Raw genomic sequence first — 22,790 nt, 5'->3', positions numbered from 1 at the left:
AGCAGGCCCTTCTTGTTTTATTACTAAGGAGATGTTTGTGTGCATTGTATTCAGCTGTGCTCAGCATGTTAAACATAGATAAACAATAAGCAGGTAAGGCAGATTTAGGTAGAGTTTTGCTGTTATTCCAATGCACTCTTGAGAATTGCATTTAGTATTTGTGTTCAATTTAAGGCTCTGTATTATTTTGTTGTAAATCATACCCATCTTACCTTTTATAGATTAGAACAAGCAAAAGAGGCAGAATCCAAGGATGCTTTGAAAGATCTAGTTAATTTGATAACTTCTCTAACAACATATGGTGTCAGTGAACTAAAACCAGCTGGCATTACCACAGGGGCACCATTTTTATTGCCTGGATTTGCAGTTCCCCAGCCTGCGGGAAAAGGTGAGTTGATTTATTTTTATCCTGATACACTTAGAGGAATAAAAATATAATTTAAATATAGTTGTTTTCATTAGTGCTCTACATATAAAGCCAATTTTAAAAGTATCCAATAATATCTGCATATTATTTTTTATTGATTACTTGAAATAAAAAAATAATTTAGTAGACATTATAGCTGACTCAGATGTTGTAAAGTGAGATTATATAGAATTATCAAAATTTAAATTGAACTGTTGATGTTTTTGTTGTTGCTCTTTCTTTTTAGAAACTAGCTCTGCTTGTCTCCTCCAGGCTCTAAGGTAGTGGGCACTCACAGGCCAGTTCTACTACTCATTGGCCAGGGAGCTCTGACTGGCTCCATTTCTGACCTGGGCTGGTTTTCCTTCTTCAGCCAGCCTAAATTCCCCACAACCCCAGAGCTTTGCCATATTGGTGTCTCAGTTAGTATGGCCGTCTGATCAGCCTTACGCCATTGTAGGTCAGAACTCCCAAGCTCATGGGATACGCTAGCCTCAGTCATCCTGGTAGCAGGGATTACAGGTTTATACCTCCATGAATGAGTTCTGGCCCTGGACTCAGGGAGACCTGAATTCAGATTCTATTTCCTACAGAGGCAATGTGACCCAGTGTAATCCTGGAAGGTCAATTAACCCTTTTGGGCCTTAGCGTCTTTATCTTAAAAGTGGAGGTCATGAGAGTACCTGGGCTCTTGTGATGGTCAAGTGGGATAACATTTGTAAAGCATTTATAAACTATAAAGTTCTGTATAAATGGTAGCTGCTGTTGGTGGTGTTACTACATTTTTAGAGATTTGTTTGAAAATGGATAGTTTGGCACGGTAACTGGGGAACTGGCCTCAGAGGCAGGAATGCCTGGGCTCAAGCTTCTCCTCTGACAAATATAAAGTTATTAATACAAATCTACACAAGTAGGGGAGGAGAGATGAAGACATGCTTAGTGCACAAGTTGGCACTTGATCTGCATTTTAAAGCAGAGACACTCTACACCACCATGTGTAAACTTTGTATTACAACATTTCTGGAATTCTTTAAGCCTTTATATATGAGTTACATATACACATTTAGTTAATTGTCTAGCTTTTATTAAGACAAGAATTACACTCCCATGTCTCTTGTATACACTCCCTTCCAGCATCTCTTGTATACACCCTCGTTTCTCTCTTCTGATGTTGCCACTACTCTAGTGTAGGCCCTCATCACCTCCCACCTGAATTATTGCAATAGCATGTGGATGGGTCTGTCCCCACTCTAATCCATCCTCTGTTCAGATGCCCAAGAGACCTTAGTAAAATGGCCATATCCATGCTCATGTTTAGCATCATCTGTTTAGCTTTGAAAACCCTTTAGAGTTTATCATTCCTACTCACTAATCCTGGTTCTCCACCTTTCCAGTCTTCTTACTTTTCACTTCCTTCCTCCCACTTTGTAATCCAGTCTTACTTCCTTTCTTCTTATTTCCATAAGATTCTCCATTGCCCAGCTCCAGGCATTTTCCTAGGCTGTTCTCAATGACTGGAAGCTTTCCTTCCTCACCTCTCCCTCTGCTGGATTACTGTCTTCTTTCAAGTTCTGGCTAAAATCCCACCTTCTTCAGGAAGCCTCTCCTGACTCTCCTTAATTCTGTTGTCATCCTTCCATGTATCCGGTTCATAGCTTGTCTGTTTTGTGTGTCGACTTCCCCATTAGACCGAGCTCTCTGAGAGCCAAGCCTGGCTTTTGCCTTTCTTTGTATTCCGAATGCTTCAGACAGTGCCTGACTCGTAATGGAAGATTACTATAAGTTTATTGACTGACTGGCCATATTATTACCTCTCTGCAGGTAACTCCCAAATCTGTGTCTGTACTTCCAGCTTCTCCTCAGAATTCCAATCCCAAGTTTCTAATTGTACCCCTCTACTCACTGTTTGCTAAAATGTAAAGTACAGAATCTTTGTGCTAGCATGCAAGGCCTTTCAAAACTGACTTCAGCCATCCTTTCCAGTGTTCTCCTGGCATTCTGTAAGCAAGTCCTCTTGTAGGCAGATGGCACTACTTTCAGCCTCTTGTTCTCATCCTGTCCTCTTCTGTTTTTTTCCCACTTTACCTCTCAATTCCTTGAAATAAATGATACTCTTCTCAGTACCAGCTTCTGTGTGCTGAAGTCCATCCTCTTGTAAGACCCAAAGCAGATGCCATCTGCTCTGTAAACCTTTCCTTGACTTCCCCAAGAAAACGAATGTCTCTCTGTCCATCACAGGACTTTTCTAGGACCTCTTCTTTGAACTTTGCTTGTCTTTAAATAAGCACGTGTGCCAGGTATTCCCTGGCCTGTTCCTATGTCACAAAAAATTGTTGTTGTGCATCTCAGCTTATAAGAATGTATTATTTAAATAAAGCTGGGGTGTTCATTGTTAAGATTAGCTCATTTTCAGTTCCTTTGGCTTGGAAAATGAAAATAATGTCCTTGATGATTGAATATTGAGTTACCATCAAAAAATCTGTGATGTGTACATCCTAATGAAATGTGTTGGGTAGGTTTATGGTGGGTTTATACTTGTTTGCCTTTTCTTCTATTGGGTTGATAGCCGTTTAAGAATACATTTGTGTATTTATCTCCAGTTTGGTGAATTAAGTCATTCATTCAAAAATACTTCATAAGTATTTATTGCATGCTAGGCATTGGGAATTTCAACACGAGAATGCCTGGGTAAGATGTATGTGGATAAGTAAGTACAAAATTTATAGAAAATAAACATTGCATAATTTCAGGGAGAGAACTACTGGGAAGATAAGGTCTCATCTAGGAGGTGGAACTTGCCCTGAACCTTTTTTAGAAGCTAGAAATTTTAAGAGGCCACGGTGAAAAATGGTCAAAGGATATAAATAAGCAATTATCAAAAAAATTCAGACTTATCAACCGTATGAAAGAGTGTTCCATAACACTAATTATAAGAACAATGTGAATAAAAATAAATGTAAAGTTTTATTCCATATCAAGCAGATTGGCCAAGGTGACAAATGAGGGGAATAATTAATATTGCTGAAAGGCATATTAATTAGTACACTCATTCTGAAAAGCAGTTTGGAATTATGCAGATAAAATTGTTGAAATATTTATACTTTTTCAACCCAGAAATTCTAATACTAGATATACCCCAAGGAAGCCATTATTTTATTTTAAGAAAATATATACATGCCAAACATATATCCTGAAATACTTATAATAGCAGTTTTTCTTTTAGCAAAATACTGGAAAGAAATAGACCTCCACAGATTGGAAAATGACTAGACAAATTGTGATACTTGGATATATGATGAATACAGGAAAGCACTGATACATATACACGAAATGATGCAAAGTAAAGTTAGCCGAAACAGTAAAACAATAGACACAGTGCCGACATCAATGACAGTGAAAAAACCTGCAAAAAAATGTTGCAAAATTACAAAGAACAAGTTTGGCTGCACAGAAGTGGTAGGAGAGTGTCTCCCTACTTCTTTACCTAGATGGATTTGGGAAGGGGCTTCCTGGGTGTCAGACATTGCATATATTAGATTTTTTTTTTGATGCAGTGATTGGTTTTGCTTCCTTTTTGGTCTTCCTATTTTTATTTTAAAATTCCTTGTTATTAAGGAAAGTTCTCAAAGCAAGGAGGTAAGGACGAATTGTAAAACAAAAGATGTCAGCAAAATTTACTTTTAATGAAACAGAGTTGGTAAAGGAATGCATTACAGGCATGGAGAAGCCGCTTACGCAAAGGCAAGAAGAGAGCGTATGTAATGGCATCTAAAGGTAATAGCAAATAGGGCAGTTTGGGTAGACTATAAAGTGTGTGAATGAAAATAATATGCACTCAAACTTAAAAGTAGGTTGGAGACAGATTGTAGACTGAGCTAGTCAGCTAGCTCAAAATATTACGCTTCTCTGGACGTAAAAGATAGGTTAATTTAAAAAAAAATTGTTCAGCTTTCCAGTATCCTGTTATAAGCATTCCCTAGGACTTTAAAGCACTGTGTTCTTAAGGAGATCTGATTCTGGACTTTGTAGCTGTTCTAGCACATGGTTGTCACTTTATGAATAGCAGTTACTGTCTTTCATTCATTCAACAAGTATTTCTGGGCCAGGCACTGATAAGTACTGGGGATACAAAGACAAAAAGCAATTCTGTATCCAGTGATAGCAAGTAGACTAGTGTGGCTGGAATATAGAGAGTGCGTGAAGGAGAGTAATGTGCGATTGGCTTAACAAGGCAGGCCGCACCAGTTTGTAGAAGAGTTTCAATGCCACAGTGGTGTTTGTAATTTTTCTTAGAGGCAACAGGGAGCCGCTGGTGCTTTCTGAGCAGAGGAATGATGTCATCAGAGAGCTGAGAAAGAACACTGGGAAATTCCCATGGTTGGGATCCAACCACTTGGAGAATACCGAAAGCTTGCAGGTGTCTAGCATAAGCTGGCTCAGATACAACACTTAATACCCCAAGAAAGCCACAGAAGGACTCAGGAAGACAAAGGTTTTATCTCACCTGAAGGGAATGAATTCAAAATATCTAAAAGCAAAGCCTCAAAAAAAAACTGAAACAAACCGCAGCTTGAGCAAAATGTCCAACCAGAATTCCTAGAGGAGATGGGGCAGGGGGAAAGGAAATGAAACTGTGATAAATGAATAGCCAGTTAAATAGAATTTCTGGGTAATTAATATTCAGCTAGATAATAATCTATAATCTATAAATTGATGGGCATTGTTTTCTCTCAGTAAGGAAAGACAAAACCATGATGGCAATGCTTTAAATACCTTTGGGAAAAAATGTCCCTGACTCGTGAAAATCAACCCTGATTGGGCTAAAAGCCCTTGATACTCAGCTGCCTCCAGCAATCTCGGCAGGAAATCCATCTCCACCCAAAACCCCTCTGATTGTTTTCTTCTTAGTGAGCTTGGTCCTCCTAAAACTGCTGTGGATGGATGCAAGGACATGGTCTTATTCCTTCAGGACAAGAATTCACCTAGATTAGATTCTGTGTTGTCTTGCCCAAGATCTTGAAGCACCAAGCCCTAAGATTAGGATAATCTCCTTTATCAGTTATGCCCTTCAGAGACTAGCTGACTCACCTATAGAGGCTGGTCCCTGAATGAGGAAATAAAAAGTCTGGATCCTAATTAATAATGAATTATTAATATTATAGAAAATAATTTCTCTTGAACCAAGAAATGAACTTATAGACCAAATAAGGAGTAGGTGAAAATATGCTCAAAGAAATGAGCTATGGAAGAAAGATTTGTGAAGAAAATTGATTTCTTAGATTGAAATATACTAAACCTCATTCAAGAAAACTCTCTTTATTGTAAATTTGTATTGTTGTTTTGGTTATGTTCGACTCTCCATGACCACATTTGAGGTCTTTTTAGCAAAGATATTGGAGTGGTTTCTAATTTCCTTTTTTAGCTCATTTTATAGATGAGGAAACTGAGGCAAACACAGTTAAGTGACTTATCCAGGGTCAAACAGCTAAGAAGCGTCTGAGACTGGATTTGAGTTTAGGTCTTTCGGACTCCAGGCTATTCATAATTAATTCAGTGGTATTGATGGGGTACAAGTCCAAGCCAAGACCGTTTCCCCTTGGATCAGAAGGGCTTTTATCACATTTGTCTGAAGGGCCCTGGAAGGCTGGCCTGGGGGGTAGGGGAGCTCCTTGGATTCCCCTTCCATTTCTCCCAGGCCAGATACTTCCTATTTTCTATTTAGCATTCTTTTGATATTTCTTGCTTTGATTCTATTACCAGCCACTCTCATCAGGATCCTCCCTGGGTTCGATCTATCAAGTCCATCCCTGGGACCCCAGACTACTTGGCGGTACTTGGCTTCTCTCCTCAGTCTCTTTCTGTATTTAAGTTCCATCTCGCCTCCATGAAGGTGCTCAGATTCAATCCAGCTCAGACTCTGTCTAGCTGAGATTCTATCTGGCTCGCTTGTGAGTACAAGCATTACAAATGCTTAGGCTCCTTAAGAGTCAACCCAGTATGGTGAATCTTTAGTAAACTTTTGTTTTTCTTTGGCTTTAAGAAGGCCTGTGTCGAATTCATTCAGGCAGGACCCGGCGTGTTGGTATTTTGGGGTACAGCCCTCCAAACCTCAACAGTGAGAGATTTCCTCTTGTACCTAAGCATTGACGGGTGCTAGGAATTGTGAAAGACTGAACTGAGGAGAGCATGCATATCAGGAATTGAAATTGCTTGACTAAAGGCACAGAGACAGGGGAGGAAAAGCCATTTTGAAATGGATCTAATAAGCCTATTTGACTGTGGGAAGTGGGGAATGATACATAAAAAAGCAGCAGAGTTAGGCAAGAGGTATATTGTGAAGGGCTTTAACAGGCAGAAGAGTTCTAATTTTATATGAGCCAAGAGGGAGCCATTCACTGGAGTTTCTTTAGCAATAGAATCACAGGATCAGATCTGTGGTCTAGGTCCTAGACCATAGACCTAGACTCTAGGGCCATCACTTTAGGGAATATGTGAAGGATGGATTAGAGAAGAGCGAGCCTGGAAGTAGGGAGACCAGTTGGTCTTCAAATTTGAAGGCTATTATTATAGTCCTTCACAATATGAAAAGAACCTAAATTAGAGTTACAATTGAGTGGTGAGAAGGGGACAGATCCAAGAGATAATATGGATTTAATATCTTTAATATTTATCAACTGACCACATATGAGGGATGAGGGAGAGTGAAGAGTGGGAAAAAATGGCAAGGTTATGAAAAATAGACTATTTAGAAAGAAGTGAGACCTTGGGGAAAAACATGAGTTCTAGTTTTCAGCATGTGGCTTTTACAGTGCTTATAGGACATACAGGTGATAATGTCCAATGAGAAACTGATGTGGGATTTAGGCTCTGGAGAAAGACCAGGTCTGGATATGTAGGTTTGAGAGGTGCATAAAAAGTAAATATTGAGCCCATGAGAGCCAATGAGATAATTGAGAGAATGTGGAGAAAGGCTAGGGCCCAGTATTGAGGATTGAGGTAAGAACTAAGGAAGATCCAACAACTGGGATTAAAGTTTCCAAAATGATAGGGCAAAAATGGGAGATAATAATTTTACAGTATCACAACGAGGAGAGTGTATCCAGGTGGAGACAAGTAGTTAACAGTGTCAAATGTAAGGTCAAGATGAATGAAAACTGAAAAGAGTCCACTGTCAAGTCATTAAATCAGAAGGAAGCAATTTTAGTTGAGTTGAGGAGTGAATTCTAGATATCAACTAGGCATGTCTTGAAACTATCAGTAGTCTAAATCTTAATTATTGAGTCACTTTTATATTTACCAGTTTGCACTTAGAACTGATGCAAAGAAAAAAAGCTCCATTTGGGATGATTTCCTTTTTTATTTAAAGGTAATAGTAGCTTCCATAGCACCTCTTATTGAATATAAATGTTATTACAGCACCTATAAAAAGGAAAAGTATCTTGGAGAATCATCAGTGATGACAGAAGAGTGAGGTATTGTAAGAGAATGAAGTTTAAATGGCCATTTCTTGAAGAAAAAAGGTTGAAAAGAGAGCATTTCACTTTGTTTAATATACCTCAGCCTATGAGAGATGTAGATTGAAGGAGCTGACTGTTGTCCATGAAGAGTCTATGAGAGAAATACAAGGATAGGTGAGAGGAGGGAGAGAGTGAGAGAACAAAAAGCTTAGGGGGAAAGTGATTCCTCTAGTTTATGAATTGGGGTGTGGGCACAGAGCTAATTGGTTAATTGAATGAGAGAGATTGTATATTTCTGTAATCTTGAGGAAATATAAGAACAAATTTCTTAATTTCCTTGGCAGCTAATAAGGAAGGAAATGAGCCGGTAGAAGTTAGAAGAACATAAGGACTGCTGCAGTTGTCATGTAGTACAACATAGCCTACCTCCCCACCTAGCCTAGGATTCATCTGAAGGCTTGTTCCCCTAAAGCCCTGTACATTAGTTTTTGGAATTTTTGCATGTACTTTTTCTTTTTTCCCTTTGATATTTTCTTTCATTTTCAACCTATTGTAATTCACAGAGTAATAGGTAATGACATTAATTTGCCTGTTTTATTTGATGCCTATTAATTGCATAGAATTATGGCTTCATTGTAGCATCTTATTATTATTTGCTATTTTACTAAATGCAATTTTTATGTAATAGCTTTAGCAGCAGGGTCACAGGATCAGCTCAGTGGTCTCCTCTCCCAGATCTAGACCACACTGAAAAAATGTAGACTGAAGTGTTCAATAAGTATTATGAAATTATGAGTATTGAAGCATACTATGGCCTCTTAATATTAGGAATAGATCTTCATTGTAAAAGTACGATAATTATAAAATCTTTTAAAGAGCTGAAAAAGAGTTGGAAAAACATAAGCTTAAGACCTGGAGAAAGTGTCTAGTCAATATTCTGTTAGTTATGAAATGCAGCTGATTTACTCAGCTGTGATGGTAGAGGATATTACTTGGAAAATGATCTTTAAATCACTCTCTGAGGAGTCAGGCTTAGTTAAAAATTTTGAAAATATCCTGCAAAGAGGTTTGTCACTTACAAAAATTGAGAGGTACGAAAATAATGCCGCACAGTGGTCATGTCAAGTTCAAATTTTTTTTTTATGCCAAAAATATTATATAACCCCAGGTTAGGATTTTTTTTCCTCAAGGAAGAAGCATTATAAGTTTGGGTGGAGTATTGTACCAAAATAATAAAAGGCTGTCAAATGTCTGGGCTAGACAAAATGTGTAATTTAGTGGAAAGGAACTATTTTCTGAGGGTGTTGGTCTCTGCCCTGAGTGACTTCTGCAGGGACAGTTTGGCAGAGCGCCACACAGACCTTGTCCCTTTTCTCCCCTCGCCCATACGTATCTTTCCCCATTCCTTCCATTCTCACCCAGAACTCTTTTGTGGTGCCAGGTGCTACTGAACTGGGCAGTTTGTGATGCTTTAGTGGCCTCAGCAAACTTCTGGTTTGGGGGCCTCCTCAGCACTGGGAAGAGAGAGGTGTCTGTGTGTGAAATTGAGTTCTGTTGCAAGCCCATGTGCTGGCTTGTGGAGTACAGGTTACTGGGTGGTGGAGAGGGGTATACTGAGTGGCACTTTAGAGGTTAGAGATTATTGTGTTAGTTCATTAGGTTTCACCTTGTTTGAGTTCTTAGTGTTTAAAGCTGGGGAGACAGATGAAATTGCTTTAACTACTGTTTGTGACTTGTATTTTGTAGAAGTCGGGCAATTGTTAGGATCAGATAAAATGTCTAGTCTTCCATCTTGTTGGTCATGTGACCTGATGGAATACACTTTTTGGGGAGAAGTATTTATTGTTAACATAAATAATCATTGATTTAAAAAAAATTCTAAGTACCTACTATTTGTAGGACAACGTGCCAGGAACTAAAACTGACTTTTGTCATTATTTGAATGTCAAGGTTATTTTGGTAGAAGAAATAACATATTATTTATTCTTTTTCACAGGTCACAGTGTGAGAAATATCCAAGCATTTGCTGTCCTCCAGAATGCATTTTTAAAAGCAAAAACAAGCTATCTCCCCCAAATCATCCTTGATGCCATCACAAATATCTACATAGCTGACAATGCAAACTATTTTATCTTGGAGTCACAACACACGTTGTCCCAGTTTGCAGAGAAGATTTCTAAGCTCCCAGAAGTGCAGACCAAATACTTTGAGATGCTGGAGTTTGTCGTTTTCAGTTTAAATTATATCCCTTGTAAAGAGCTTATCAGTGTCAGCATTCTCTTAAAATCTAGCTCTTCTTACCAATGTAGCATCATTGCCACAAAAACTCTTCTTAAGTTCACACGACATGACTACATATTTAAAGATGTGTTCAGGGAGGTGGGCCTTCTGGAGGTAATGGTAAATCTGTTGCATAAATACGCTGCCTTCTTGAAAGACCCTCAGACTCTGAATGAGCAAGGTAAAGTATCCCATTTTCTGTGTTCTCATTTCTTGATTGACAAGTCCAGGTCCAAGCAGCATGTTGTGTGTGTTGGGGACAAAGCTTCCTTTTTCTTCTACTTGAATGACTTACTGGCATCACTAAATTATAACTGCCTTGAGGGAAGTTTCCAAGGAGCTCCTTGCTTTCCTATTTGCTCCCTTATGAGGCTATGTAAAAATGGCTTAGGAGGCATGAGACTGTAGTAGATGTGTTAAGGATAAAAAAAAATACAGTTCCTCTATATTTAAGGTTAATGTCTTTAACCTAATTTTTTTTTTTCTGTTTTGGTGTATAAGCCTGAATGTCATTACAATTGTGTATGATTGGAATTGCCTATCAAAATTGGCACTTGCTTCTATTCATTACTGATTTCTCTTTCACCTTTTCGGGCATGATGCTTCATTCAACTTTGCACATTTTTGTTTTTTGTGGAAGCAGCATTTAATGTGTCTCAGGAAATTACTGCTGTCATGCCTCTCTATCGACATTTAAGTGCACCTGTTGGGCAGAATTTTGGCTTTGAGCCTGCTGGCCAGTTTTGAATATTTAATTCACAAGTTTTTAGAGAGATTTTTATTAATGGCATATTTGCATATTGTATTTGAAGGTAGCCAGTCATTACACTGTAAATAGAAACGCCAAAACCTCAATTTAGGGACAGTGGGGTGGAAGTAAGCTTGCCATTTATCCAAATTAAATGATCAAAACTTTTTTTTAAGGGGATTCAAAAAATAATAGCTCTGTTGAAGACCAGAAACAACTGGCTTTGCTGGTTATGGAGACCTTAACAATTCTTCTCCAAGGATCAAACACTAATGCAGGTAATTAGCAAACTTATCTGGATGCTTTGGGGTTTTTAACTCTGAGGATTTTGGTTCCTTGAATGCTGAAAGAGTGATTATTGGTTAACTAATGGTACTGTCCTCTATCATCAAAACTTGATAATTTTCATGTTTAGAATTATTGCAATAATCAAAAAGTTTATTCTCATCAAAAATACTACTACTAAAGAATACAGTGTGTGATTTTTCTATATGATAGGATTATCCTTTCTTATTTTTGGCTTACATTTAAGATTTAACAGACAAGCGATTATTTCATTTCTCCAATATTTGTTATGTGTTGTTTTTTTAAAAAAGACTATTTTTCATGGACAAAATCACTAGTTTTCTTTAATTCTTCCATTATCCAATTTCCATTTCACTTTTTTGCCACCATTAGCATTTGCAGTGACTTTCTTCATCCTTCATCATTTCACTCCTTTCTTGCTACCTTTTTTCTTCACATACAGTCCATAAGTTGAAGGTCTTTTCTTTGGTTTGTATTTCTTTGCATGGTCAGAAGCATTACAAATCATAACAAAGCCTGTTTTGTCATTATCAAAATGAGTTCTGAATCAGGAGGCTAAAATGACATTAGGTTTGCTTTTTACTTCTTGACCAGTATTTCTCACATTTTGGTCTTAGGTGGATATCTGTTTATGTTGTCTGTCATGAACTTCCAGGAGCTGAGAGTCACGGTGCTATTCATAGTGGTGGCTGGCTCCTCACTGTATGATTCTTAGCTTTCAAATAAGCCAGATTAACTATTTAAAAGTATTTGTTGTATTTTGGAAAACATTCAATACTGAATATTATGTAAAGGGTAGTTATTTTTACTTCTTTTTTGTTGTCTTTCATTTATCTTCTAATATTTTACTTTCATCAATTTTAATAAACCTTTGTTAAGCGCTAATTATGTGCCAGGCACTGTGCTAAGCACCAAGGATACACAAAGGGGTAAAAGACAGTCCCTGTGCTCAAATGATTTGCAGTCTACTCAGGGAGAATACATGCACAGATTACCAAGCAAACTATATACAGAGTAAATACCATGCAGTTAACACTGGAATTAAGAGGGGTTATTTCTGAAAGCATATCGCCTTTTATCGCTGGTTTTTGTTGTTGTTTTAAAGCTTGGACTTGTCGAGTTGGCCCCGGCTGGGTGTGCAGGTTCTACTCATCTGCATGGCAGCTTTGAGCTGCTCAGTTTCCAACCTGGGCTCTCTACCTTTCTCCTCTACCAGTGCTACTCAACCCTACTCTCTTCCCCCCACCCTCACACACTTTCCCCATGCTACCAGACTTAGTGAGGATGCTTCATTGGCATTGCCCACTGCAAGTCAAAACTCCCAAGCTCAAGAGCTCCACCAGCCTCAGCTTCCTGGTTGTGGGTATTATTAGGTAAGTAGCACCATGTCCGTGCAGGTTGCCTTTTTTTTTTTTTTTTTTTTACATCAGTATGGTATAGTGGATAGAGAGCCAGCCTCAGAGCTGGGAGACCTAGAATCTACTCCTTCCTCTGAACCACACTGGTCATGTCTACCTGGCAGGTCATGCCTGTCAATGCTCTAGGCCAGTCTAGGGATCTTGCTGAATACCATAATTAATAGAAGGAGTTACCTCATCTAAGAGTTCTTATAGCAGTTTAATCACAGATCCAGTCCCTATAAATATTCCTACCACAGACTTCTAGACAAAGCAGAAAGGCCTCTTAGACATCTAGGCCAATAGACATGTTTTCATTGTTCTTTGTCAATAGCTCTGCTAATTTCAGTTTTTTGGATGTTATTTTTCTTACCTTGACATAGATGGTTCTTCCTTGTAGAGAGATAATACACACACTTGTGTGCAAGTTCAAGCACATATATATGTCACTGGTTTTTCCCATTAAGATCAGTTGCACTTCTTTTGAGTCTAATTACTTAGAATTTTCAGAAACAATCCAAGAGCAGACTATGTGGAAGACTATGTGCCTGAACAGAGGCAAGCAAGCCTAACTCTTGACATTCCTTTTCTAACAAAGACTGAAAATTGCACCAGGCTGAACAGTGATCAGGAAATCTAATGAGATGTTATAGTGACTTCTTTAAGACCAGGAGGAGCTAACAAGTCATTCCAAGACCCAAGGCCAAAAAGAAGAGAACTCAGTTGAGACCGAGCACCTGCTCCACCAAACAGGATGGAAGGAAATGAAAGACTAGACACAGACACTTGTAGCCAGCAAAGCTCTTTATCCAGATCCAGATATAGAGAAAGACTCTTACACAATAGACTCAGAATCATTGGAAACTCACAATGTGGAACTTGGACATGACAAGATAGAACAGTGACCAGTGTAGTCACAGAGGTGCTCAGTATCAGACCATGCTCAGGACCTATAAAATCTTAGCCCTCTGTGTGTGCTGTAATGCTGTAGTGGCCCTTTAAGATCAAGGGCTTTGAAGCTCAAGGATCTGAGGAGGTTATTGCAAGAGCCCAAGTGATCCAAGATTGGAACCAAATAGGGCTGATTACTGCCTCAAAAGTATATCAGGGGAAGAACCTCATTCTGACACAAAGCCCTAATTCTGGAATTAAGGCTGGAGAGTTGAGTAATGGAAGAAGATACCAGCTACTCTAAAGAGTTATAATAGATCCAGAGATACCCCAAAATCCAACCTAAATAGAAAGAGTAACTCCTAACAACTGTAAATAGAGACTCAAAAGAAAAAAAATATCTTTCAGTAGGACCATATGATTACTTCTGGTAAATGAAGCAAGATTTCATAAATGAGAGAAAATTCTAGAGGAGAATTTATTTATTTATTTAGAATTTATTTATTTATTTAGGAGAATAAACAACTTAGAACAGAAAATGGAAAACCTTAGCCAAGTAATGAATTCCCTGAAAAACAGAATTGACCAAACAGAAATCAGTGACTTCATGAGGCAGCAAAAAAATTACAACAAAATAAAAATATTTTAAAACATGTGAAGTATCTGTTTTCAAAACAGCTGACCTGTAAAATAGATCAAGGAGAGATATTTTTAAAATCATGAAAGTCAGTAAAAACCATGATTTTTAAAAAGTCTGGGTACTTTTTTTAAGAAATCATAAATGAAACTTGCCCAGCTCTATTAGAAGCAGAGGGAAAAATGAAAATATAAAGAATTCAGTGCTCATTCCCTTAAAGAAAAACCCAAAAGGAAAAGTCCTGGGAATGTCATGGCTAAAAATCAGAGCTTCCACTGACAGCAGCTAGAATGCACAAATTCAAGTAATAAGAAACCTGTCAGGAATGCATATCTGATGGCTTCACCTATAAAACAAAAGAAATTGAAACAAAGTTATGCCAAAAAGGCAAAAGGTGTGGGTGCAGAAGCAAGAAAAATTGATGCTGCCAAACTTACGAGGAAAAGAAGGACGACCTTTAATGGAAGAGAGAAAAGAACTTTTAAGCATTCCCGATGAAAAGACTAGAGCTGAGTAGAAAATGAAAAGTAAAACTCTGGAAATATGTGGGAGAGAGAGAGAGAGAGAGAGAGAGGAGACAGAGAGAATCTATATACGTGTGTGTGTGTGTGTGTGTGTATGTGTGCATGTGTGCTCACGCAATTGGAAAGGGCTGTATACTTTTAAAGGGTTAGCATTCTAATAAGGGAAAGAAAATTGGCTAGTTTCCCATCAGAACCTTTATGTCTTCAAAAATATTAATGTAGGGGGATGGAGATAAGAGATGCAGGAAATGAATTGGTTCCTGTGTTTTAAGAAGGTAAAGAAAAGGGTGATAAAAGGAATGCATGATTGTTGAAAAAAAAGAATTTACTCTTTTTTATATTTGAGGTGTGCAATAAAAACAAAACTACAAACATGGATAAAGGGTTTGGGAGAACAGACTTTAGCTGGCTGTCACTTTTATTTGAATTATAAGAGTAGAGTTGTATACAGTTGTCCCTTCCACATTGCTGGGGGGGGGCGTGCAGTAAGTGGTGCCCCCATGATCTGGAAAAATCTACATTAAATTTTTTGGCCTTCCTATCATACCAGAGAAAAAGTCTGAATTATTATGGTATTAAAATATAAAATATGCTGCTATTATATAATACTATACATATATTTTATCCATTCCTGAGTCTCTAAACTTTTTCTGTGCCTGCCTTCACATGTCCTCTGTGGCTTCCACAAAACTCCCTTCAAATTCCCATTTAATTTCTTACTCCAACCCACGATATAGTGAAACTGTGAAAGTTCTGATGTGGAAGGGATAACTGTACATTCACACAAATAAAGGCACACAGAGTTGGGGGGTGGTGCGTGGTTAAGAGGGAGGATAATACCAGGGCAGGAATATGTGCAAGTTAAACAAACTTCCTTAACCTAAAGAGGAGGTTAAAAAGGAAACAAATATAAAAGCCAAATTAGAGAACTGGAAACTAAAAGGTGCCACTTAAGTAGGAAATGGCCAGATAAACCCTAGGGTATAAATCTGAGGAGATACGGTTATGCTAAAAAACCATGAAAGCCGTCTTTCCAGAGAATCCTGGAAAAGGAAAATAGATGCAAAGTTAGAGTGAGTAGAGCCCAGAGAGAAATAGATGCGGAGACAAGAACATTTTAACGAAAAACATCTTTAAGAATCCGATCGAACAACTATCAACCAGTGTATTCTGTGTGGTGAAACCTGTTCTCCTATTCCCTTATGCTTCTGGAAAAACAAAAGAAAACCACAAGTCTTACACTAAATATGCACCCTCTGATTCTGCACTCAAAGTTGAAGGGAGTGTTTTTCATGGATTCACAGTGGGGAGAAAAACATGCTCTTTTTGGAAGTGACCTTAGCGGGGATTTGCTTTAACTTTGTTACAAGAATCTGTTTTATTTTTGCTAAATATTTTTAATTCAGAGGTGAGAATCATGGTGGGCGAGGGTGATTAGTAATGATGACATCAGAAAAAGAAAAAAAAAGGAAGACCATTGAAACATTTTTAAACATGCAACAGAAAGTAGAAGTTAAGGAGACACAAACAAGTTAACAAGCTCTGACATTTAATTTACTATTAGCCTTTTTTTTAAAGCAAATATTATAGAAAAGAAATTCAGTTTCACATACGATCCTCTCCTTTTGTTTTGTTTTGCACCAGGTGGACCCATGCCCCCCACCCTCTTTTTTTTTTTTTTTGTATTTATTAAATTCCTAACAACAACAACAGAATCCACTCGTGAGTTATGCTTGTGAACTCTCATTTATTCCTGGAATAATTTTTCTTCAAAAAGTGTTAGGTTTCTTGCTGTTCTCCTTTCTTCTGTTGTGTCTTTTGGATTTATAGAAAAAGGACAAATCAATATCAAGTTAGTAAGATGAGTGAGCAAGTTAAAACTTAGTTCAGAGCCAGAAATTGACTTTGACTTTTAAGCCCCTACTATGTGCCAAGCACTGTGCTAAGCATGGAAGGCACAAGGAAAGGCAAGAAAACGACTCCTGTTCTCAAGGAGTCTAATGGGGGAGATGGCACATGCAAACAGCTAAGTGCAAACATGATATATACAAGATCAATGGAGAATAATCCACCGGGGGAAGGCACTAACATGAAGGAGCGTCAGGATAGGCTTCTTGCTAAAAGTGGAATTGGAGCTGAAATTTAAGAGGAAGCAAGAAAATGCGTTTCGTTTTGGATATGTTGGTTTAAGTTATCTGTGAGGACATCTACTTTGAGATGTTAATAGGCATTTAGAGATGTGACTGGATGTCAGATAAGAAGAAATAAGAATCACCTGGCAAAGCTGTTGGTACCCTCGTATATGTGACTGAATGCTTCTGAAATGCGTACTCCACCATTCCTTTATCTGGGCTAACTACCTCCTAAGCTAATAGCCTGTCATTAAGGGTACTCTCCTATAATCATTTTAAAGCATCATTGTAGTTTTCCTTTAAATCCTTCCCAGGTTTTGCATCTGTGATTACAGAGATCAGAATTACTCATAACCCTTTAGTAAGATGGAATGCAGGTCCCAAGGAGCTATATTTAGTATTTCAGTTTTATCATTCTATTACCATAGCATCTTCATAAATAAATTCATAAACTTTTTGCCTTTGAAACTGATTGTTTTCAATGTATGGAAAATGTATTGGAGCTAACTGAGCTCATTTTGCAGGGTAATTGGGTAAATACATTTCCCTTTCTAGATTTTCATGTTCTTTGATTCTTTTTTCTTTCTTGGCAAAATTTCTGAATTGACTTAAGATTTTGTTTTGCAAATAATATGATTATTTAGAGAAGCACGGAATTTTAGAAGAACTGGAAGGGACTCCTTTTTAAAGGCATTTAAAATTATTTCATACAAGTGTTACAAAAATAAGCAGAAACTTTCCTAATTATTTCTAGAAATTTCTCAAAATGGGTTAAATTAAGTGCCATTGCAAATTGCTACCTTTTAAATTGTGTCACTTCTCTAGCCCTAACATTTAGTTGTTGTAAATATGTAATGAATAATTCAGACACAATTAGATTAATATTAGATAGCAACGTCAGTTTTAAGTAGATTTTATACTGAATCTTCTCAGATTCCCATTTACATGAAGAAAAATCTGTTAAGATGGCTACAGAAATGAGCAGGTTTGGTCAGATTGACCTTGACTTCTCTTTCTTTTCAATCTGTCTTCTGATTGTTACAGTAATACTTCAGGGAAAAGGTCCATAGCAAAGAGTCAGGGTAAGAAAACAAAATCTGGAAACATCCAGAATTCATTTCCCAGACTTGTGCCCTTCTTGGTGTTACTTTTTATAGCAATAAGGAGGTAGGAGGAGATTGGGTATAGGGAAAGATAACAAGTTCCATTTTGGAAATAATGAGTTTATGATGTCTGAAAAGCAGTTTGAGTTGCAAAGTTAGAGGTCAGCAGAGAGGTTGGGATGGGATAGGTAGATTTAAGAATCATCTGCATAGAGGTGGTCATGTATGGGAGGTGATGAGATCACCAGGTAAAGTAGTATAGAAGTAGAAGAGAAGAGGGCCCTTAGGGACACCTGTAGTTAGAGGGCATGATCTAGATGAGGATCCAGCAAAGGAGACTAAGGAGGAGTGGTCAGAGAAGTAGGAGGAAAGCCAGAGGAGGTGTCCCAAAAACCTAAAGAGAAGAGAGTGTTCAGGAGGAGATAGTGGTCAACAATGTCAAAGACTGCAGAGAGGTCAGGGAGAAGGGGGATTGAGGAAAGGTCATTCGATTTGGTAACTAAGAGATCATTGGTTATACAAGAGCAGTTTCAGTGGAATGATGAGATCAGAAGCCAGATTCTAAGAGGTTAAGAAGAAAGTGAGAGAAGAGAAAGAGGAAGCATTTATCGTAAATGCTATTCAGCTCCAAAGGACAGATGAGATACAGGATAATAGTTACTGTGGTGGAAGGATCTAGTGAGTGTTTTTTCAGAATAGATGAAACATGGTCGTGTTTGTAAGCAGTAGGGAAGTAGCCGGTAAGAGAGAGGGATTGAAAATAAGTTTTGGAGTGTGGATGACAGTTGGAGAAGATGGGATAGAATGAGATCACTTGGCAGAGGGGCTAGCCTTGATGAGAAGGATTTTAAGAGTCAGAGGACCTGACTTAGGATTTTCCTCTCTGTGTCTCAGGACAAGCCATTTATCCACTCTGAAACTCTAGCTTTCTTATTTGTAAATTAAAGTATTGAACTCAGTGACTTCTGGGAACCCTTTTAGTCTGAAATCTGTAATTGTGATTTTTTTTTCCTTAAAAAAAATTATTTATTTTTAGTTTTCAACATTCACTTCCATAAGATTTTGAGTTCTGAATTTCTCCCCCTTTCTCCCCTCCCACCTCCCCAAGATGACATACAGTCTGATATAGGCTCTACCTATATATTTGTATTAAGCTTATTTTCACATTAGTCCTGATGTAAGGAAGAATTAGAATGGGAGGAACCATGTGAAACAAGAGACAGACAGAAAAGAGGGCAAATGGTCTGCTTCAACCTGCGTTCAGACTCCATAGCTCTTTGATCAATAGCCTTCATGTATATTTTGTGGTTTAAAAATGGAACGCTCAAGAAACATTGGTTTAAGTACATTAAAAAAGCAACACAGATTTAGCAAACTTTCTGTCATTCTTTTGGTCATTAAGCAGTTATTAAATATTGTTCTCTTTTGTGTACTAGGAGAGACAAAATATTAAGACAAGTGATTGAAATATTAAAAGGATATAGTCATAATTTTAAAGTAGTGTGATCTCTTTGGGGAAGGGCATGATGTAGCAGAAGAAGAACAGCTAGATGAACATAATTGCCTTTCATTGGGGATAGAAGAATATTCCTCCTTTCTCACTTTCAAATCAGAATGTTTAAATACTCTGGGCAAATTAGTTTTTGTTAAGCAACAATATTTGTTGCGACTTATCATCCTTTTATGTTGGGCTTCTTCCTGTTAATATTGCTATTAAAATAATAATAATATTACATTATTCTTATATATCATGTTAATTCAACCATTCCTCATGATGAGCACCCACTTTGTTATGAGAAAATGAATGAAAGGAGGGGCCGCTAATTGGAGAGTGCCTGAATGAGTAAAGCAATGAAAGTACTGGAATGTTATTGCATTGTAAGAAATTACTAAAGGAACAATTTCAGAGAAATCTGGAAAGAAAACTATGAACTCACAGAGTGAAGTGAGCTGAAGCAGGAGAAAAATATCTATCTTTTTCAAGGCAATTTGGAAGCGTTTCTAAATAATCTTTTACCGGTTTTTACTTTTTCTTAGGAATTCATCTTATTTATCTCTAGAAATACTTTGTTTTTTCTCTCTGCCTTGGCCCTAGTATGTTTTATATTGGAGGATAAGAACCAGTTTTCTGTAGTAATGTGTTAATGTATTGTTGAACAAAATCATCCCTTCACCGACATTTTGAGGAATGTGACTTACGTGTTATTCGTAACCACCTAATGTTGTGTGTGAATACTCCTTTTCCCACTTCTTTTCAGTTAGAATCTATGCTTGTTTATTATTATTTCTGTTTTTTTTCCCAAGAAAATATTATCTAGATGGAGCACCCTCTCTGAGGTGACACTCTCAGCCCAGACCAGCTGTCTTGGGTTGGGTTAAATTCCCAGGATGGGAGTAGCTTCCCTTCAGAGCTACATAGCAGATGACAGGGTTTAGGAAGGTGAGGAAAAAGATTCCCAGTTCTCTTTCACAAGTAGTTCTGGGCTTGAAATTCCGTTCTGGGATGACTGAAATTCCTTTAGAGCTTAGCCATTTAAACCCCTTCCCCTCTCCCCATGCAGCTAATTTATTTGCTCAGTTATCTTGTTGCCTTAACTGTCTGAGAAGTGTTCATTAAGGGATCAGGGCAGTATATTTTGCCATTTGTTTTATATCTTATTTTAAAGAACACCTAGTAATGATATTCTGGGCCTTCTGCGACCATCATCAGTGGAGGTGATGGAGTCCTCCCTTACATTAACAAACTGTCATTGACCTTTCTGTGGTTTGTAGGTGTTGTTGCCTTCCTGGTCACATTTTGAAAGTCATTCCATTTAAATCTGGTTTATTATTATTGTTAATAATAATTACAATAACGATGCTTATGATTTTTATATTATACCATGCATTCCCTGGTTTCTACTAAAAATATTTGTGAATAATCTGGATTCTATTTAGTGGACTTCTGATCATGTGATTGATTGCCTAGAATCCTTAGAAGGTTGAGGAAGAAAGTTTTATCTCTGCTAGTAATGTGCAGTCAACTTTAAAAATAAGTTATTACTGTAATCTGAAGTGTTGTGGTTTTAAACCAGAATTCAATTTAAAATTTAAATCTAAACTTCTTTTCCAAAGGAGAACTACAGTTTCTTTTGAAATATTTGAGGAAATCCTAAACTGTCCCACTATTTTTGTTTGTTTGCCTTTCACCTCTTGCTTGAAGGGATCTTCCGGGAATTTGGAGGTGCGAGGTGTGCCCACAATATTGTCAAGTATCCTCAGTGCAGGCAGCATGCCCTGATGATCATCCAGCAATTGGTGCTTTCTCCTAGTGGGGATGATGATATGGGCACTCTCTTAGGGTTGATGCATTCAGCTCCACCCACTGAATTACAACTGAAGACTGACATTTTAAGGGTAAGTTTGGAAAGTCTTGTCTTTATTCTTTTGCCACAAACATCTTGAATTCTTTTTAGTTAAGTTATTTATTGCCTTCAGGGGTGGGCAGATTGTAGTGAGGGCCATTGGTTCTAAAGGACCACTATTGCATCACACAGCTGTGGGAACTAGACTCCATCACCCAGTGGTAGACATTCCTCTCCAGGTAATTACATGATTCAAGAGTGTAGAAGGGATTGGTCTGACCCAGACACACAATCAGCTTGAGGTTTGTTGATAGAAACAAGGGTCATGCCCTCTGACTCAGGATGGTACTCACCTTGACTTTTGGGGTTTACCTCTTTTCTCATTGTGATTTTGGTTGTTGGGGTCTACTGTTGACTGTCCTCCTCTTCATAGATCACTTTGTCACGGGAATCAGTCTTCCCATCTTTCTCTGAACTTTTTGTATTCATCATCCGTGATAGTGTAGTCGCATTCTCTTGCATTGCCAAAACTCACTGATTGTTAGTCATTTGTTTTCCAACTTTTAGTTGTAACAAACAGTGCTACTCTAAATATTTCTGTATGTCTGGACTTTCTTTCCTGACTAACCTTCTTAGGGTGTAGTCTTAAAATTTGAATCTCTGAGTCAAATGCTATGTGTAATTTATTAGTTTTCTTTGTATCAGTTTGCAGCTTCAGGACGGTGAATTACTGCCACTGTTGTCTCCATGTTCCTGTAACAATATTCCTAAACATTGTGTGTGACAGTTCTTAGCCCTGGTTGGGAGAAACAGATTATACAGGAGGAGAATGACTATCTGTTTTTCTTTCTCTAAAAATAGACATAATATTGTTATTTTTTTAATGTTAAACTGAAATTGTTATCTTAAAGACCCATTACTTACTTTTGTTTCTTTCAGTTAAATTTTCATCTGTAGTGAGGTAAAATTTATTCTGTTTTTGATTTATTATATTCTACCCTCCAACTTAAATAGAACAGAGAAAAATAACAACTTTGAAAGAGAATGTTAATTTAAAATAAATTGGAAACCGTTTTACATATTTTTTTCTGGCAACCTTGTGAGGTGTAGGTGCTGTTATTGTCCTCCTTTTTTTTTTAAACAACTTGGGAAACTGAGGCTCAGAGTGAATAAATCACTTGCTCAGGGTCACACATTTCATAATTTTCTGTGTCAAGATCTCACCACAGATAGTCCTGGCTCCAAATTTAGTGCTTTGTTTGCTATGGTACTTTGTACCTCTAGCAAGATAAATTTCAATTGGATTCATTCCTAGGAAAGTGAATAAATCCAAATTATTATCAGCATTTAGTAATATTTGCAAATTTGAAGTAATTTACTGGCACTAATTTAAGCAGCAATGAGCAACAGTTTTAAAAATGTTGAAGAAGCTGCTTGTTCCACCATGTTTGTGTTTGGAAAACAAAATGGTCTTGACATGCATCCTGAGGGTAAATTGATTTCCAGAGGTCACAGTGCTGTACATTTAGAGCTCAAAGGGACCTTGGAGGTCATTTCCTCCAGCC

General features: G+C 37.6%; 1 protein-coding gene across 9 annotated transcripts in view; it reads left to right on the top strand.

Annotated features, from left to right (window-relative positions):
* WDFY3 (WD repeat and FYVE domain containing 3) overlaps positions 1-22,790 on the top strand; it is a 324,335-nt gene that overhangs the window by 131,219 nt on the left and 170,326 nt on the right. For 8 of the 9 annotated variants that reach the window (XM_072622967.1, XM_072622964.1, XM_072622965.1 and 5 more), the window contains exons 8-11: positions 222-388; positions 9,860-10,324; positions 11,068-11,169; positions 21,084-21,277. In XM_072622967.1, coding sequence (XP_072479068.1) covers positions 222-388; positions 9,860-10,324; positions 11,068-11,169; positions 21,084-21,277 — 928 coding nt within the window. Of the gene's footprint in view, positions 1-221; positions 389-9,859; positions 10,325-11,067; positions 11,170-21,083; positions 21,278-21,308; positions 21,528-22,790 lie in introns of those variants that run through there. The other variant, XM_072622968.1, reaches the window with a different exon arrangement.

The sequence above is a fragment of the Notamacropus eugenii genome, chromosome 7, assembly GCF_028372415.1.
Source record: "Notamacropus eugenii isolate mMacEug1 chromosome 7, mMacEug1.pri_v2, whole genome shotgun sequence".
NCBI classification, from domain to species: domain Eukaryota; kingdom Metazoa; phylum Chordata; class Mammalia; order Diprotodontia; family Macropodidae; genus Notamacropus; species Notamacropus eugenii.
The sequence above is the reverse complement of the archived record's forward strand: the minus strand, read 5'-3'. Positions and strand labels throughout refer to the sequence as shown.